Here is a 19,799-nt window from a genome sequence, read left to right on the forward strand (position 1 = left end):
TCCATAACGAAGGGTGGTTCCCGCAGAATGGTGAGGTGGTCATGGATCATGGTTTCAAGGCGGTTAATTGGGGCAAGTTGGTCCGAGGAACATTTTGTTCAAGCACAGAAGCATGAACATAGGGAATGAAGACAGGGAACATAGACAAAGACGAGGAGAAGGGTAAGACAGGGAAGGGCATGGGTATTTGGGTAAAGACAAGGAAAGGGAAGTTGAACACAAAGGGAAAAGGATGAAATGGGGAAGGGAATACAGCAATGCAGAAGAAAAAAATAAGGAAGTGGGGAACAAAAAAAAATAAAATATAGGTCAGTACATAGGAAATGCAGGAATTTGGTCAGAAAATGGTTGGTTTATGTACTGTACAAGAAAAACTGAGTAAAATGTAGTCACCCAAGACAAATATGGGTAAAGTACATTCATATCAAGAGTAAACTACAGCATTTCATCTCAACATGAAAATAAATAAAAAAAAGCATGCAATAGAAATTTTAAACTTTGAACTTTAACTGCGTAAGCATGGCTGGTTATGAAATGCAGGCAAAAAATCTTTCAAAATGGCACTCTGATCTAAAACATTTTAACATGCAAGACTGTGGATGACAAAATAGTATCAGACGATAAAAAAAGCTTAATGATTTACAGTGACAGAGGCCAGTTAAAAATGGAACAGCTAGACTGATACAAACTTCCCACATTTCATACCAGCTTTCACAGCCATCAAAATAAATGTAAAGGACAGTAAAAATGCAAAACTAAATAAACCCCTTTAGATTTCAGAGTTAGCAAGAAAGATACAGTTAAGGTGAAAATGCTTTGCCACCATTTTTTTATTATTATTTTTTAAAGACAAATGAGTAACTGCAAAGAAAAAAAATTACTAAGAGAGACTGGAAGAGTGCCTCGTCAAGATCTTTGGGAGAACCTTCAAAGAAAAATGTGTTAGAGTAGTTTACATAAATTAAGACCTTAAAATGTGAGATACAAGCATGAAATGAAACAGCAAACAATTAGAAGAAACAAAACAAAAATTCTAGTTTACATGATTATAATTGCAAAAGAAAGCATAGTCGCTATTTTGTAAAAATAAAGCTTTCAATTCAAATGTCAAACATGCAGTAGTTATCACATTTTTCTTAGAAAAAATAGGTAGCCAACTATCAAAGGACATTTTAAGTTGTTAGCTACCTGGAAAACCAAAAGTATTTAACAACAATGGCTTTAAAATTAACTTTGGGGGATTATTAAAAAAACAGCAAAAATATTTTGAGCTTAAAATGCAAATGTAAGAGGCCAATGCAAAGAAATTATAAAATACTGACAAATGAAGTGTGACTAAAGAGGGAAAAAAAAAAGAATAATTGTTTCACTGACCTCTTCATTTAAATTGCTAACCAGGAGGACTGTATTGCCACCAGCTGAAACTCCAGGCATTCCCACACGGCCAGCAGCAGCAGCTGCAGCTGCAGCAGCAGCATTTGGAATAGCCAAAGGACTCAGAGCTCCTGGAACAGCTGCAACAGGAAGCCCTAATTTTAAAATAAAGCATATTTTACGAAACACACACAAGTCGTTTAAAAAAAAGTACCTATATCAGTACAAGTGTTGCATACAACACTCTACAAAGCAGACCATTCCACTGTTAAAGTCATCCAAAAGATTGTGAATGGGTTGTTAAATTAACGTAAGAGAAATGCGAAATATTTTCTTTTGATTCAGATCAAGTCTTCAAAGAAGTGATGAGCTGTAAAAAGTACTTTATTTTCAAATACACATTCTTGTGCACCAAAACTGTTTCGACTGTACTCCAAAATTATTCAAGTGGTGAGTTTATCAAAATGGTCTAAAGTAAATGTTGATCAAATCAGTACGAATAAACACTAGTTGTGCTCTCTGCATCATTACATCCTTATTTTCCATCACCCTTTGAGAGGCATTTCTCACTTCAACTTGATGCTTCAGACTAAATACACAACACTGGAGTTGGTCATGTGAAAAGGCCTATGTACCTCTCAGAGCCTTAGCATAAATGAGGTGAGGAGGCAACCTTCTAAATTCAGGATTCAAGGTAGCACCACTGATTACACTCTGTGGCTTTCGTAATCCAATTCTTTGAAGAAGCATGTTACCATTAGCTAAGCTTTCAGCTGTGCTTTTATTTTTCTTCTTCCAAGGAAGCTCAGATCCTGTAGAGACCTGCTGGTTTTGCCTGGTCAAGTCACTGGGGTACTAGGCGAGTATGCTACACTCAGGATCTGTGAAAGGTTCCTGTGATACATATGGGCTATACATAGTTCATATAGGAACAGCTTTATTGTATTTGATCAAAATCTTATTTGCACATTTTACAGAGTTCAGTAAGGACACTGACGTAGCAGAATGTGTAAAAAACAATAAAGAAATATAACTTCAGTATTTGATTTTCTTTTACTGCAGTTGGGTTCTCAGATTTCAGTATTTTGGCAAAATTTCTAATGTTTATATGATCATGCTAAGCCAACACAACTTTTGACCAATCTTCCAGTACGCCAGGTAAACAGTCTAAATATAATCTTTACACTAGGTACCTAAGACTACTTTCTTTCCCACATTAAGTTTTATTTTAAAGAAAGTCATAAGAGAAGAAAATTTCTTCAGTTTCAGTCAATGCCCAAATACTAAGCAGCTAATAATAAATACATTCAACCATTAATTTAAAAAAAGAATAATCCCAGATTTAGTATCAAAAGGGAACACACAGGGGGACAAAAGCGGGGAGTAAGCAAGGTTACAATTTTTTCTTTTTTTTTTTTTTTTTTTTTAAATTTCCTAGAAAAGATTTCTATCTTCATTCCAACTCTTTATTTATGTTTTGTTACACAAATTTGTGAAAAACAAATAATTTAAAAAAAAAAAAAGAGAGAGAGGTTTTGTTGGGCTGGACAAATGACCCCTCAAAGGGAACAGGACATCCATAACTACTTTGCGACAGTGCTTAACAGTATTACTGATCAAGCATTGAAAAATATTTTCTGGTCATTTCCTGTCAAAGCACATGCAGAAGAAAAAACAGTAAGTGTTCTAAGAAAGGAAATTAAAGCTATGGAATGCTTTCCGATAAAGTTTAAAAGATTAAAAATGTTAGTATTCAGGGGTCAAATCAGAGGAATAGAAAGTTCTGGGTAATGACAATTCCAGTCATCTCTCATGCCACAAGATACAGGGAAAATTTACTTGAATCAAAAAGCAACAAATATGATCTTTTATTGCATTATATGTGATATTCATGGGACTGACTGTAATACATAAAAAAAAGGAAAAACCCTATCTTGTCTTTCTCCCTTCCACCCTGCAAAAACACTTAATAGATTTAAGACTGTATTAGATGGTCTATGGAAACAACAGCCAGTTACTTTAAATAGGCAATAAAGTGACATATAATATGCTTCATCATTTAACGCAAGCACTAGCTACCTGGGGGTTAGGAAAGCACTCCCCCCAAGTATGCTACTGTTATGAGGACTGCACTAGGTCTTCCATCAGAGAACGCAGAAGTAACACTAGCTGTCAGAGAAAGGATATGAAATTAGATGGACAACGGCTAGTCCAAGCATAGCAATTTTGTTTCTCAAAATCCATTTTGTGTGAAAGGAAAGTGCAATACTATATACTTATGTATATTAATAGCAAGACAAAAATCTAATATAAATATGATGCATATTTTGTTCTTAGGTTAAAGCTAAAGAATATAGCTTTACTTTCAGGAAAGAACATTTAATAAAGGTTGCAATTAAAGAAAGTACCCCTGTGGAAGAAGTAAAGAAGTTTATTCCCAAAATCAGACTGTAATACACACAGAAACCTGTGAATATCAAATTAAACTCCTCAAACAACTTTTAAAAAAATCCAGTTCTATTCTAAAAAATCATTTTGGAAATGTACTTTTGAGTGCTTTGTATTGCATATGCTGAATATCACATTTATTTACACTACTGTAGAGGTCATACAGACAGAAATGTGAAGAATGACAGTAAGGTGTGACAGATGTCCACCTGAGGGGCAACAACGTATTTTATACTAGGTCAATAGCAATCATTTAGGTATTAGAAAATGCCAAGATACTGGAGTGTTTCAAATCATCTAGTGTGTCTAGGCACCTCTCCCTAACCTTAGAAGCTTTAAGCCAGTCCAGCATTTTTAGGAATAAAGGAATCTAAAGATGACTAGTGAAGGTTTTATGGCTCGTTCCATAGTTGGGCAGAGCATAGCTGAGTAATTCATACTTTAAAAGGCAAAATTCTTCATAGCATCAGACTCTCTACAGGACATTCTTTGGTCCCACTGAAGAAGTTAAAAACAAAGATTAATTCAACACCATTCATACAAAAATATTTTCAATTATTATCCTTTGAAATAGATTAATTTAGTAACAATCTTAAGAAGGGGCATTAGTGCAAAGTGCTAATAAAGCAAGCCAGTGATGACAGCAAGGGATAAAGCTGTGGGAGCCCTAACCACAACAACATATTTCCAGCTGTAATATTAACAAATATCTAAATTGGAGTTAAAGTATTATTACATACTAGTATTTGCAATTATAAGTAGTTCTTATTTAAAATCTTTTGTTTGTTGCAGTTCTGTACAATAGAGTTGCTGTTTATTCAAAGGTTTTTTTCTGTAAGATCTCCTGTAACTTTTTTTTGGAGGGGAGGGAGAATGTGTATATCTTTTCACATGTGAGGTGAAAAAAAAAAGAAAAAAAGAATCAACCATCTGCTTCTGATAATTCATTTGAAACCAGCCCATTCTGTCCATTAGTGATTTTCTCCTTCTTTCAAAAGATAACAAGGCTCATTGAAAAGATGTCCAATTTACAGTCTCAAAGATTTCTGACACCTTATTTCATCACAGCTGAGGATGTAGTAGACGAATGAGTAACGATGCATGCAGGCTAGGATCATCTATTTGATTGATACGTTTCTAACCGATTACATAGCACACATAGACCTCATTTGTTGGAAAGGTCAGAGAAATTACAACCCCACAGAAAACACGATTCTTGTTCTGTAGGTCTCCACTGCACTGTGATTTGCCATTCCTATTTAAGCAAGTGAAAAAAATTTTAATAAATAAAAATAAGAACAACTTGTATTATGATTATTAGTTATCATGCAACATACTGTTTAAGATTTGAGGACTTATCTGAAACTAGAAATGTTAGCTACTTTGTCAACATGATCAACCAGTATTAGAAAGCTTTATTTTGGCTTCCAACAATTACAGACAACAGGTTTTTGCTTTTTAGAGATATTAATGAAAACATACAAATATTATACACCTTTTTCCTAGCCTTTTGAAGTCTTCTTCCTCAATGAAGTTTAAACACAGCATGTCACATTATTTATTCCCCTTCAGTGTATCTTTTTGCATGACTTCTGAAATGCAAATTAGTAATGCCATTTTAATAAGCGGCAAATTAAAGCTATTCTAAAAATATACAATGAATTTATGTGTGAAAACCACAGGCAGTAGGAGTAGTCATCTTAATGCAGGTATGCATAAAAGACTGAGAACTAGATTTAGTCCCTAGTCCTGTTATGAACCTTTTTTGTGGCTTTATGTCAAGTAACCACCATCTTTTTGTACTTGCCTGCTTCTTATACTTAGCCTGAATGGGTTTGAGAGAGATAGTAGGTTCTTTTAAAATCTCTGCGTAACAGCTTATGAAGCTGCAAGTGTTACTACACTACATCATAAAGTTACATTTACTGAAGAGGAGGGTTAATCCATCCAGAAGGAAATTGAGATATGTAATGGCTTAGTATTAATACAGATTTAAACACCAAGATTAATGAGACTCACATCTTGTCACTAAAACTCAAGTCACAAAATTATGTTAAACTTAAACCTCACTTCTGCCATACGAATTACAGTATACTGTTAAAAAGCCAACAACAAAAAGGCACCCAAGTTGTACAACTATCCAGCATATAATAGCATAACATAAGCAAAAGTCAGAACTGAGTCCTTACCACATTTTCTGTTAGTGATCTCATTATATACATATAAGAGAACAGCTACAGCAAGGATTTTAACAAGAATGCCACAGGTTCAACTTATGATATTCTTTTTGAGCACACAAAAGAACCTGAAGAGCATCACATTAAGCTCAAAATGGAGCTCCACTCTTTCATGGAGAAACATGCCCTTTGGGAACCATTTGTGAACAGGGCATGGCAGACACTGACTGAGTAGACTCTGAAGACATCTTTATCGACATTACAGAAATAAGAATTCAAAGTAAATAAAAGGAAATAAAATATTAAGATAAAAGAAAGAAGCAGGAGGAAGGTTGCTGCTATCGTTCTGCTGTATTTCACACATCATAGCTTGCGAACCTCCATCTTACAACTCGCTGAACTTTTAAGTGTTCTCACCCTTCTCCTTTTGAGTATCTGAATAAAAATGCAACTATATATTGCATGCACAAGCGTCCATTTAGGCTTTTGAGGTTTTTTTATCCTTTGTCCTTTCTTATTTATGTCACTTACATTTTGTGCCTTTTTGCACAGTAAGCAGCCCCGAATGAGAACCCTGTTCTTCCATATTCAAACAAGCACCATTCCTATTTTGACAACTATCCAAATGACTAAGGCACCAACAGTACTATCAAGCCTTTTTGTAAAGTTTTTCAGCTGTAGAGCTCAAATTCTGTAAAAACAAACAAAAAAGGCAACTAGGGAAAAAAAAAAAATCCAAACAACAACAACAACAAAATCACTGTATAATCATCCGCATTTGACAGATGATGCAGTTACAATATACCAAGCTCACCCAACTGGCCATGAGCAGAGTTAGAAAATGTACCCAGCTCCCTTAAGTCTCTTTCAAAACAATTAATGCTTTTACAAAGGAAAAAAACAACCATGATATATAATCTCCACTACTTATCAAAATAAAAATGATTGACCTCACTGATGCTCTGAAAATGTTTCACAGCTGCAATGTTACTGAAAGTTACTCGTGTCATGTACCTTTTATTTTCCCACTGCTTGGAAAAACAGTGCATTTAAAGAGGACCATCCAGACAGTAAGAATTAAAATATTTAATTAGCTAATATGACTGTCATCGTCATAATTTTACTAGCAAAAACCTTTAATATACACAAAAGAATGAGTCTGATTAAAATCAAAAGGTTAGAAAACTTACACAGTTTTGTAGACAAAAATTACAAAAGCATCTAAGTGACTTCCAAGCCTAAAACGCTAGAACATAAAGTCCGCTAAAGCTAAAGTCACTTGGATAACTATAAAAAGTACAGTAACCCCAATTATTAAACGTATCCAAAGCAATGCAATGATCCAAGCATCCTTAGAGTGTGATTCCACTATGCTAAGCAAATTAAACCTGTTAATTTGATGCATATTATAAGCATTATATACAAAGGAATATGTTGGTAAGAGACTGGAAAGCAACTTCTCAGGCTTCAGGAAAATGACAGAATTAGTTACCTAAGTAACGCTGCATTTGGCACTGTTTTATAAATCATGAATCTTTAACTCTCTCCTCTCCTAAATCTCTGCCTCACAGCACCTAGTATGATGGGTCTTATATTAATGAGCAGCTTCTTTACTGTTTTTGTCTCCTTACTACTCATACTGCCGCCCCTAGTCTATGTTCTAGTCATTATGTGCCAACAAAAGAATTACTAACTGCCTCAAGAGCGTTTCTACAGCATTCATCTCTATGGCGTCAAACTTCTTCACAAACAGTCATCCATCTTCCCTATCAATCCATGAAATGAGAGATTTCAATTTTTAAATGATGGGAAGTTAAAAGAGAAAAAAAAGAAAATAAACTTTAGCTACAGGTTCTTCAGAGACTTTAGATTCTTACAGTATTTTTTACTTTCCAAAACTTCTGCAGCTACAAGTGATACACTATTTTGCAAGTCATACTGGAGGAGCTGAAGTCAAGCACTCCAAAATTTGTGGGAGGTGGGTGTGTGTGGAATTTACAACTAGATACAAAATGTATCTTTCAAGTAATCTGATTTCAGAAAAGGGCAAATATAGCACAGCATTCAGTAGCCTTAACTCAAATATTCAGCCTTTTCCTGGGCTCACATCATTCACTAAGTGCCTTCTAACTTCTGTAACACACAGAGAGCAGAGGCCCCTCTTTACTGCATTAACTCTGACTTACTCCAAGTTGGCCCATCCTGTACAAAAAACAAGGGATGAAATCTATGTTGTTCTTAAGTTTTCTTTAGAAGAAAAATGGGAAAAGATGAAAGAAAAAAAAAAAGAAAAAAGACTAAGTGGGAAGAACAATGATCACAACATAATAAATCAGATTTTTTGAAAGTCATGAGATTATGTTTGAGTACCATTAAATTTTGAAGAATGAAAGGTGTTCTCACCATAGAACAGCAACTTGACAGAAGTAGGAGTGAAACTTATGCAATGAATTGTGATAAATTAAAAAAAAATTACAAATTTCTCCCAAAGCATGGATTAATTATTTTGCTAATAGTCAGAAGATATATTTATCTGTATCTTTCTCAGAGCATTTCACCTACTACTTCTGATGAACTCAAAAGCTGACAAGATATTAGAACTCTGTACCATAGCATTAGAAGTGCAACTACAGATTCTTTTCCTTTTATTTACAGAAACCACAGACTAGCACCTTTTTTTTTTTAAGCAAAGAGCATAATCCTTCCTCATTGAAGGAAACCAACAAAATGTTATTTTCATAATCTGATGTTACAAATAAGCATTAGCATGAATGAAACATGCGAATTGTTAAGTCTGTAACAAACTTGGGTGGGAGGGTGAGCAAGGTGGGCAGTAGCAGCTGACAGGAACATACGAAAGAGGGGAGAACAGATTTGGGAATAAAAGTAGAACTAACTTGACTTTTCCTTATACTTTATGCATTTCTCATTTTTTCATTCATTCTCTCATTCGTTTATGCAGGACTTCTAAAGACAATATAATTGTGTTACTACAATTCAGATCACAATGTAGACTGAACCCTGAATGGGCCTTTGGACACTATCGCAATTTAAGATCTTTAATTGTTAGAAGGATTAATAAACATTTTCATCAAGTGACTTTGCAATACAAAAGAACAATCATAGAATCATACCTAGAAGAGAGGTCTCCTTTGCAAATGCTGCAGCAATAGCTGGGTCCAGCGCTGGCTGTCCATCACCAGATGGAAGATCAGGACGAGTGTAGTCCCTGCTTTTATCGTTGTTGTACTTGACATTCAAATTCACCAATTTGGAAAAATCAATCCGTAGGGTACAGCAAGCATTATAAATATTTTGACCATCTAAGGCCTGGAAAAGGGAGTCAATTTATTTAAAAAATACACAATACAGGTTGGTTGCACAACTTTTTTTTTTTTTTTTTTTTTAAAAAACAAGGTCAGCGTATAGATATTTATCCGCCTTACTCTCTAGCTTAAAACCAATTAAGATTAAAATGCATTAACCTCTCTTAATATGATTCCAGGAAGCTCGATGTTTACTTCTCTTACCTAGAAACTGTTTATGCACCAAAATGGCAAGAGACATTTTAATGCAGTCAAACTTAAAAGTGTCTGTTGAATATAGTTAATTAACCTGTATTCCATAGTACAGCTTTAATTCAAACATAATGCCAAATAGATTTCTCAAAAAAAAAAAAAAAAAAAAAAAAAAAAATTAGTCTTTCACACGGAAAGTTGACCTGAGGGGGGGGGGGCGGAAATCTAGACTTAAATACCATGTTAGACAGCTATCTGTTAAAGCAGAATATTTACATTGTTCCTGCATGTTTTCCTTCTCCCCTTAAAGGTAATTAGTGCCAAAATTGAAAGAAAAGCAACTTTATCTGCTAACCTAATGTTACTAACACTTTTTAAAAAAAATCCCATTTTCACAATTAATTGGTACTTCTGAAAGGATGCCTATTAACAGTGAAATTCACATGAACTCTTAACATGACACCACTTAAAACTCTATGAAAACACTCTCTAAAAAGGCCTAATTATATGTGTTTTGTCCATCTTTATTATATACCAGGCAAATTGATATACCTGGATTTTATTCCATTTACATTTTGAGCATACCTTCCTTTCACTTGAAGCGCTAACAGCTAAATATGAGAGATTAAGAAATGGAAACTTTTGTAACTAAGTTGGTTTATATTTTTAAGAAATGCTAGGAAGTGAAGATACAGCTCATCTTAAAAATTAATCCATTCAGTCACATTATTATGTTAAATATAAAACTACCTTATATATACACATGGTGAAAAAAACAAATAAATCACACTTTCAAACACAAAAATCAGATCTTTTGTTTCTCTTGATTAATGCCGGACTGAAATATACCACTTCTGGACCTGAGCTAGCTCTTGCACAGCTAACTTGGTTACCTCTGCAATGCACTTTCCAACACATTCAAGTTCTGGTAGGACTTAGTATTTTGAGCCACTGCATGAACCTAGTGTGCCTGCTGGGTATGGAAGCAACATAGCTATTTTCATACAGCGATGCATCTGGAAACCGAACATCTTGCAGACACCCCTCTGCTAGGTCTGGGCCAGCAACGCTGTCCCTTCGTACAAAATGTATTATCACAGCTGACACCTCTTAAAAGAATTACCACCATTAGTAGTCAATGTACAAGAATAGGTAAGTCAGTATTATTAGAACTTCCAAGTAATAGGAAAATCAAATAATACAACAAAAAAAAGTATAGAAACCTGACAATCTAGACATTGTCTCAACAAATACTTAGCAATTAAAGAGGAACTCCTGCGCTTGAAACTCAGCTTAAACAATGCTTTACACAATATTGGCAAAGCAAAATCTACTGTCCTGTCACAGAGTACAAGCTGAGGATTAATTCTGCATTGTTGGGGTGGTGGTGGGCGTCACCATTACAGAATACAGAATTTGCTAGCTCTTTTATACACAGTGGCAAAGCAGAATCCAAGACTCCTAATGTTGGTATTTGGGAAAAGAATCTCACTTGAACACTTACATCTAAAGAAGTATACACTAAGAATCAGTCATCATTTTTAGAAGATGACTTACCTTCTAAAATCTACTAAGATATGGATTAAAGGTAGGTCCAGTTTACACAGCCAGAGCTTGCTTACTGTCAAAGACAATGCCATTGCCATCAAGGAAATACCCATTCACATAATGAAGAAAACTAGGTATGAATGAGACCAAAAGGCAGTATCCTTTAGCTTTGTCCAATCACAGGACCATGACACAAAGCTCTAAGTCTTTGAAACACAATCAATATTCATATTATACCTCCGTGTGGAGTCTGTAGACACTCTGATTTATGGCTGGCAGAAGGCTGTGAAGTTGATGAAAATCTTTTAGTCTTAAAAAGTAGCAAATCAAAATATACCTGTGTTCGTAGTTTCCAGAGTAGTCAATGTTTAAAGGGAGCCGCATAAGTAACTAAAACTTACACTGAAACAGCAAAAACTCCTCTTTCTGACAAATTCAAAGTGACCAAAACTACATACAAAAGAATACTGTACAAGAGAAATCCCTTGTAGTTGGGATGCAGACAGTCTGAAAGAATATCCTGAACCGGAAAGGAAGGAGACACACTCTTAATGAGCACTGTAGTCACACTCCGGGAAAGGCTCCTTGCAACAGATCAAAATCAAAAAAACCTCATTCCACCCACCTCTGCCAGCAGCATCACACACCTCCAACAACAATGCAAGAAAGATTACCAGCAACTAGGGTTTTTTCAAGATTAACTGTTCACATGTAAAGTCACAACTGTGAATGTGTATGTCCTTGAGCTCCTTCTTATATGGCAATAAAAGAATGTGCAACAAACCCTCAAACCCTCTTCCTCTCAGAGAGACATCCTGAAAAAAATGAGAAGACAGTAGCCATACTGTTAGTGAATGTACATACAGATATCATCTCAAAGAACTCCAGTTACTGCTAAGAAACTTCTCTTTCTTTGAGCCTTTAACTATACATACATTCACATGTGACACAGTACCACACCACACATGTGCCAGACCAAGGAGATCAAGTATCATGGGACCCTTCTACAAAATGTGATTATCATTCTTTATCTTGCCTGTGCCAGCAAACCCATTACTTAAGCCTCAACAACAGAAGTATCAAAACTTATGTCATCATGCGATACTAAGAGTGTAATGATACTGAATCTTTTCCAGGCCCCTGCCTTCCCTCCCTCCCCCTTGTTAATAAAAAGTACCCTCCTCTTTGACTTTCCCGAGGAGGAAAATGATTCTGATGAGTGGCCCACCTCCTGCCAAGAGCTTATCAGCAGACAGATTCCTGAAAAAACATGCTGTGGTACTCAGGAGCACACAAACAAGATGGCTAGTAAGAACACGCAGAAGACCAACAGAAAACAGTGGTAAAAGAACAAACAAAAATCCCTTTCTGAATTCAGACTGACACATAACCCAAGGAGAGAGGCATATGCCTGAACTGACACAATGACCTCAACTCCACAGTGTACTCCCGTGCGTGACCTCAACTCCACAGTGCAAACACATTATCATCCATACAAGTTTCTCTACAGCCACTTAGGTTGTTTTTGGGAGGGGAAAAAACCATCACCACCAAAAAAAAAAATCCAAACCAAAAAAAAGCCCCACACCAAACAAGCAAACAAGAAAAGATGACTCCTAATAACTAAGTATGCTGCATGGTTCTACATCAGCTACAGCAGTTAATGAAAGGGAGCAAACCAGAAATAAAGAAAATCACAATCCCCAATACTAGTGAAAGTTCCAAAATAGTAGAGTTTGCTGGAAAGAAGCTAGTATTCCTAGAAAACTGCTACAGTAGAAACATTCAAAATATTTAGAAAGGGTCTTAACAACCGGGATTATATTCACAAAGAATCCAAAATCTGCTCGTGTCTCAAGGCAGCACCTTTCACTGAAGGCAAGAATAAGCAAGCAAGCCTAACAACACAGAAAATAGCAGAAATACCCTGGGAAGTAATAAGGATCCAGAACAGAGCGCTATGACTGTCTGTCACAGACCATAAAAATGACTGTACAGGGAATATCAACGAAATAGAGATCTGCACCACAAAACACAACACACTCCCATTTCTTAAAAATAATGCCAAACCACCCTCTCTTTTTGCTCATAGCAGCCAGGAGGATGAAAAGATGAAAACTGCTGACTGAGAAAAGATCCCACAGATAAAGAGGTGAGACAAGAGACTGTTCCAATGGAAAAAAAAGAAAGAAAAGAAAAAAAAGAGTTCAATAAACAGTATTTTCTCCTGCTCCTGATGTAATCAACCATATGCAAGCTTTTCTGCAAAAGGACACTAAGAATATCTATCTATTCAACATAGACTCATGACACTAGGATCTCTCATTTCCCAATGTGATTGTGGATGTTGGAGAGAAGTGATAACAGCAGCAAAGGTGGTCTCAGATGGCAAAAGTACTCTACAGAGTTACAAAATGTTGTAACATCCTGAATGACTGATGCAGCTCTCTGATGCAGCTCCATGCAGGTATCGGTAGGCTCTGAAGCAGAGGAAGAACATTCCTAGAATCATTTCTTGTCTCAGGCTTTCCTTACCCGAATGAAGTGCTTTCTGATGTAATGGATAGAATTCACTGCTCTTCTTTTTACTTTCAGGGTTCAAGATGCCTGAAAATCCCCATGAAAGAAGAGTCCCTTGAGAAGTGCTATATTCATAGGAACTATGCTTTGATGAGCTTCTCCTAAGGCCTGTGTACACCATGAATCTGTGGAATGAAAACCCCTACAGGAGATGGTCACAGTAGCCCCCTAAAAAGCAGGAAGAGATATGCCACTTACAATATTCTTTAGCTAATTCACATACGGTACCTAGAAGACAGACAAGAACACAGTTTGGGAGACAGAAAATGATTTGACGTTTTGATACTCTCATTTCCCAGTTCAGAAACAGAGCCCAGAGATTTAGCTAGCAGGTATTTCTGGAGACATGTGGCTTCGAGTCACAACAAATAGTGTATCTACCGCTCTCTTTGTAAGATCCAAACCAAGAAATAGATCTCTTGCAGGATGAGGATAGCTTGAAAGCACTTACCAAGGTCCGATAAAGAAAAATCAAATTAGAGTGAAGAGAAAAAAGTAGCAGAGAGAGGCAACACAACAAAACCATTGCCTTCTCTCCAAACTCATACGGAGATAAAAAAGAGAGAGATTTAGTCCCTACTCTCTTCCCAAGGCACACAAAGCAGGAGAAACTAGAAACAAGATCTCCTGAAGGGCATAACAGTTTAAGGCATTAAAAAAAAGAAGTAACCCTTACAAAACATACTCCAGATCAAACAAGTACCTCAAAGTAACTGAAGGTCATACGATAAATATCTCTTGGGAGAGATGTGTCCCAAGTGCATCCTACAGATATGCATTTGAATGAAATTAATTTCTTTTGACAAAAGTGTCTTGGATACAAGAAGTTTCTATTGCTAAAAAGTGTATGTAAAACACATTCCATTCCCCAAAAATAAGATTTTTTTTTTTTTTTTTTTTACGTGCAGTTCCTTGACTGAAGGACCAGTTGCATATCTTACTCCTTTCTACCAAATTGGAAAATCCAGGACACAAACACTGTTGCTGCACTTTCTGGGCCTTTTGATACAACGGATGCAATCCAGCACTCTTCTTTTTACCTGAACACTACTTACCACTTCCAAGCACAAATTATGCTCTTTAGGATTCAAGATGCCCGAAAATCCTTAATGCAATAATCATGGGTAATTGCCCTAAAGATATCTTATCTGGAGATGTCCTTGCTTTCCATTCTGACGACGACTACCTGAAGTTCCTATTACAGATTTTAGGGCAATGTACCCTAGCAGAGATCTTTTGCAGACTGCCACCGGTGCATAGCCACCCTGAAGCTGTCACTCAAAACAACTGGAAAGAAGACATCTTGAACATAGAGTCAAACCTCAACAGAATCTCTGTAGAGATACCCTGAACCACCTACGGGCCAACTATAACAGAAACTCTCAATTAGACTTGCGATATTTTTAACCCATGTTGGGTCAAGATGACTGTCGTGCTACATAAGAATCTCAGTTAATCCTCCATAGACGAGGCATTAATAACTGTCAATATCTAAGATTTGGCAAGAGTACTTTTGGTGCACTTACACAAAGACAACATTCTGGATTACCCATCTGTTCAGATAGAAACACTGGCGCACTAATCTTTCTATGGTATACCAGATTACTGGTATTCAAATATTTAATATGCTGCTTATGCTGAGCATACTGATCATTTACTATGAAAATGAGTTATTTTTGATGCTTAGAATATCTCCTTATGCATACAGGCATCTCCAGGACATCACCTTCTGTTTCATTAGGAGAAGCACAGTAGTTCAATGTGCTCTACTGTTGCACATTCTCAGTACTTTTTCCAACCCATGGCTATACTGCTGCATTGCACAGAACCTGAAGTTTGTCATCTTCACCTTTACTTGCCGGTATAATGAACTATAATGATCCCATCTAAGGGTGGTGATGAAACATGAATCAGTGTAGCCATAATTTACTTTTACAGGAAATGAGTTTCTCACAAAGCAAGTGGAACAGGAGTGCAATTTTTCACTACTTCCTCATTCAAATAGCGAAAGTGGTCCCATAGGGCTAGAGGCTTCGTATTGTACATTCCTGTCAGTGTCACTATTTTCTCAGAACCTTCAAATGAACAGCATCTCTCCTTGGTACTTACATCACTTGAGTTTTTCAAATTGCTCTTTAACTTCCTTAATAAGTCTTCAATTTCTATTAAGGCCACATTCTGATTTCCTGTGAAGAGTGCCAGTGCAAAATTAAATTTCCCCATTATCTTCTATGGTAACAACTGATGGAAAACAAATCGAAAACTTCTTTATTCTTTTACCATGCTTTTAATTTTGAACTCCATGCAACTTACGTGTAGCTACCACATCCTCTTGCTTCCACTGTATTTCCAGATGTATTTAAACTGGAGGGTCTTCTCCTACCATCTGACTGTTTCTTTCCTTTAGATATTTTTGTTTTGGTGGCACCTCATATTTTACGACAGTAGCACAACCGTAAGAACTGTACTTATTTTACTCTATTCAGCTTGGGAGGCTAGCGGGGAAATCAAATCTTCCTTCAAATTTAGCATTCTTCCATACTTGCAGTTGGTATTACTCTTCGCATTTTGTCTATTTATGTATAGATTGGTTAAAATATGAAACTATAAACCTAAGACCGTTTCAATTTGTCACTAAGATAGGCTCCAAGATCACTCTGACAATGACTACATGCAGGAGTCACTGTTATTCAATGAAGTTTAGTCATTCACACATGAGCTACCACTAGTGAACAGCTACCCTAATCAAAACATGCAAAACTGGAGAAACAAATACATGCTTTTTTTTAAAATTATGACCAATACAGTATCCCACGAGCTAGTATCAGTTTGTCAGAAGTCAACAACAGCAAGAGATTCTCAGGTTCCTTTCATACTTTTACATACCTCATCCTTTTGTTATTTTGTCACTTCTTTATAATATATTCCTAGAATTACACTGATAATTTCCAAATCACTACAGTCCATTTCACAGATGCCATCTTTCCATTAAATCATCTGATAATATATGTAAGACTCAAAAAACGAAGTCAAAAGGTTTATCACTTGATGTCATATTTTGCTTCAAAAATGCACTTTAAAAGCAGCATTAACATCTATTACTGAAAAATAACTTTCCAAACACGAATCAAGATTGAATCACAATATTCTGCAACAAACACATTAGCATCCAACTGTTTATCAAATATTTCAAATATGAATCTAAATTACTACAGTCACTTTCTGCAGCAACTGTAGGTTAAAGATCTAGTTTCTTTATTACTATTTTAAACCTACTTAAAACCTGAAAGGTGTATCCCATCCAAGCAAATTTTTACATATTACAGTGACATATCTGCATCTCCCTCTACTCTGAGACACAATCTAGTAATTGATACTATCCATCTCTGAAAAGGATATCCCTAATTTAAATTGCACTCCAAACCTACAAATATTTCCAGACTGCTTTTCAGGAGTAGATCATCATAAATCAAGTTGCAAATCTTCTTGTCGCTGGCTAAATTTATTTTTCTCAATAGCATGAAAATTTACACTCTGCTTTTTGAAAATATGTATCTTGTTTTTCTTGATTCCCTGTCTTGACTATCTCACAGTTTTTTAATCAATACCCACTATTTCCTTTGGTGATGAGGATAAAAACGACCATCCTCCACCATTTAATGAAGGTCTTTATTTCAATATAGTCATCATTCTTTACAACAGAAAACTAAGCCTATTTTTTTCTTTCCTCTGCTAAGAGATATGCATTGCCAACTTAGTCTGAGGTCCGAGCTTTTCACTTTTTCCTGAAGTTCTGAGCTATTCCGTCATCTATGGGCAATAAGCACTTCTATGCTGCCAAGCAACACTTAACCAGCACATCAATTTTAATCAGCCTTCCACAAACCCAGACTGCATGTGAAGGTTTGAAAATATAAATTCATTCCACTTACCTCTTGGGGAAAAAAAAAAAAAAAAAAAATCTAGCCTTCCCCTTTGGTTCAACTTTCCTACTGACACAGATGTGGACATATCCCATTCAATTAATTCAAAACACCTGGTCTAGATGACACGCTGTTGATCTTTGTCATAATTTATCCGTAGGCTCTCTCCTGCTATAATGAATAAAACCAGTTACCTGTTCTTGCCTCTGCTACCTAGGATAGGAGTTTCCAATAAAACAAAAGTAAGATCCTGCTCTCATCTGTCACTGCTGCAAAGCTTCTTCATAGTCTGGTCCCATGAGTAAGATTGCACTCTCTCTTCTGGGCATTTATGGTTATAATGAAGTCTAGATATTATTTTTCAGGATACTATAATTAAATACTTTCACAAACTTATATTCAATCCACAAATCACACCTTTGTTTTGATGCTTAGAAAATATCTACCAACAATGATCCAATGGGCTTACTAAATTTGCTGCTTACAGTGAATTAATTATGCATCAATATTACATCCTACATTTTTACTTCTGGTTGACATTTTCACTATTGCAGTCTTGCATATTATTTCATCTCTGTGCAGTCTTATTAAAATATTTGTTCATAATTACAGATGTATAAAATTCTTTAGACACAGTATCCTTAAACACCAATTTTACACAGTATAACAACACTATATAATAACTCCCAGTTATTTTTTAGTCTCAAAAAATTCACACAAGTGGTGGAGGAGTATGACACATTATTATGGTCAGTACTCTGTTATATTAACAGTTTACAAATGTTTAGAGCGCAGGAAGGTCTCCGGCCTCAGAAGAGAACTATACTTACTAGTTTTGCTTGCTGTGCGTTTACTGGATCGCCATACTGCAGTAAAGCTTGAAACTGGTTATTCTTTGTGAATGTGATTATCTTCAATACAGCACCAAATTTAGAGAATATCTGCCAAAAACATTGTAAATTTTTACACACAATTTCCTCCCAATCACAGCTCAAGTTAAAATGAAATTTGGCTTACCTGATGAAGAACATCCAGGGTTACCGGATAGTACATATTATCAATAATTATTCTAAGTACTGGACTCTGAGCTGGAGTCACTGCACTCTCACTAACAGTGGTCCCGCTAATGGGAGCATTTGTTGCCTGCACAGCCGTCACTGCCTGAAGAACAGCTTGGGCCCGCTAAAAAAAAAAGGAGGAAAAAAAAAAAAAGAACACAGATTTTTTTAATATTTCAAGATGATACCTAGAAATTAAGTAGCAGTATTAATATAGTTAACTTCAGAAACATAGAATGGTCCACTTATTTAAAACTCAGAGCTACAGACATAACACAACATAAGTGCAATGCAGTCCGACTGTGAGAAGAGACAATAAAAATGAAAACATCAATTAATCCTTATGTCACAGTAAGGAGGGGCTTCAAACGGCACCAATCAATCTTTCTAGTTGCAAGCTTATTGTTCTACTAGTAAGGATAAGGAAAGTGAAGATTTGTAGGTTTCAAGACTCTTTACAGACTTTTTCCTTTCCTTTAAAGAAAAAAAAAAAAAAAAACCCAAAAACCAAAACCAAACCAACCAACCAACAAAAAATCCCAAGCCTACAGAAACCAGAAGTATTTATCCTATTTTTCAACAGATTGTATTACAGTTAACATTTCACTGCCATTTTAATTACGTAGAAGGCTCTGATAGGAAGGGATAATGCTAAACTAACACTTTCAAACTTCTCGGTTTTAACACAATGAAATAGTACACAAGACAAGTGTCAGAAAGTAGTATCCACAGAGAGGTAAACAAACTGGTGTCTGTTATCCACCCTCTTTCATAAAAAGAAAAACAAAATCCTCTCCATGTGTGGGGATTTTTTGGTTTTTAAACACAAGCAGGGTTTTAGAAATTCAAAGGTAACCAGATGATGACATCACAAGAACACACATCTATGTAACTACTTCCAATGCCAAAACTGACAGTATCAGAAAGATTAGATGTCTTTTTCTGAGAAAGAAAAAGTGCAGAAAAAAGGGTTTCCATTTAATACTTTCATTACAGTAGCCTTATGAAGCAAAACGATACAAAACAGAGAGACAAGTGAGCATGCCAGGTAAAGACCACCATATTAACGCATACTGCATATTTTAAAGGTATTAGAGCTACTACACAATTTCGTGTCTCACAACTTACATGATACTCCTCATACTGAAACGAATCAATGAGTAAGGGGGGGGG

The 19,799-nt window shown here is 35.8% G+C and overlaps 1 protein-coding gene across 7 annotated transcripts in view; it reads right to left on the reverse strand.

Annotated features, from left to right (window-relative positions):
* PTBP2 (polypyrimidine tract binding protein 2) overlaps positions 1-19,799 on the reverse strand; it is a 38,628-nt gene that overhangs the window by 3,077 nt on the left and 15,752 nt on the right. For 3 of the 7 annotated variants that reach the window (XM_009580645.1, XM_009580644.1, XM_009580648.1), the window contains 4 exons: positions 18,586-18,750; positions 18,399-18,509; positions 9,134-9,329; positions 1,375-1,514 (listed from right to left, as the gene is read on the reverse strand). In XM_009580645.1, the coding sequence (XP_009578940.1) occupies positions 1,375-1,514; positions 9,134-9,329; positions 18,399-18,509; positions 18,586-18,750 (612 nt within the window). Of the gene's footprint in view, positions 1-1,374; positions 1,530-9,133; positions 9,330-18,398; positions 18,510-18,585; positions 18,751-19,799 lie in introns of all 7 variants that reach the window. The other 4 variants (XM_009580643.1, XM_009580647.1, XM_009580646.1 and 1 more) reach the window with 2 other exon arrangements.

Source organism: Fulmarus glacialis, unplaced genomic scaffold, assembly GCF_000690835.1.
Source record: "Fulmarus glacialis isolate BGI_N327 unplaced genomic scaffold, ASM69083v1 scaffold13836, whole genome shotgun sequence".
Lineage (NCBI taxonomy): Eukaryota > Metazoa > Chordata > Aves > Procellariiformes > Procellariidae > Fulmarus > Fulmarus glacialis.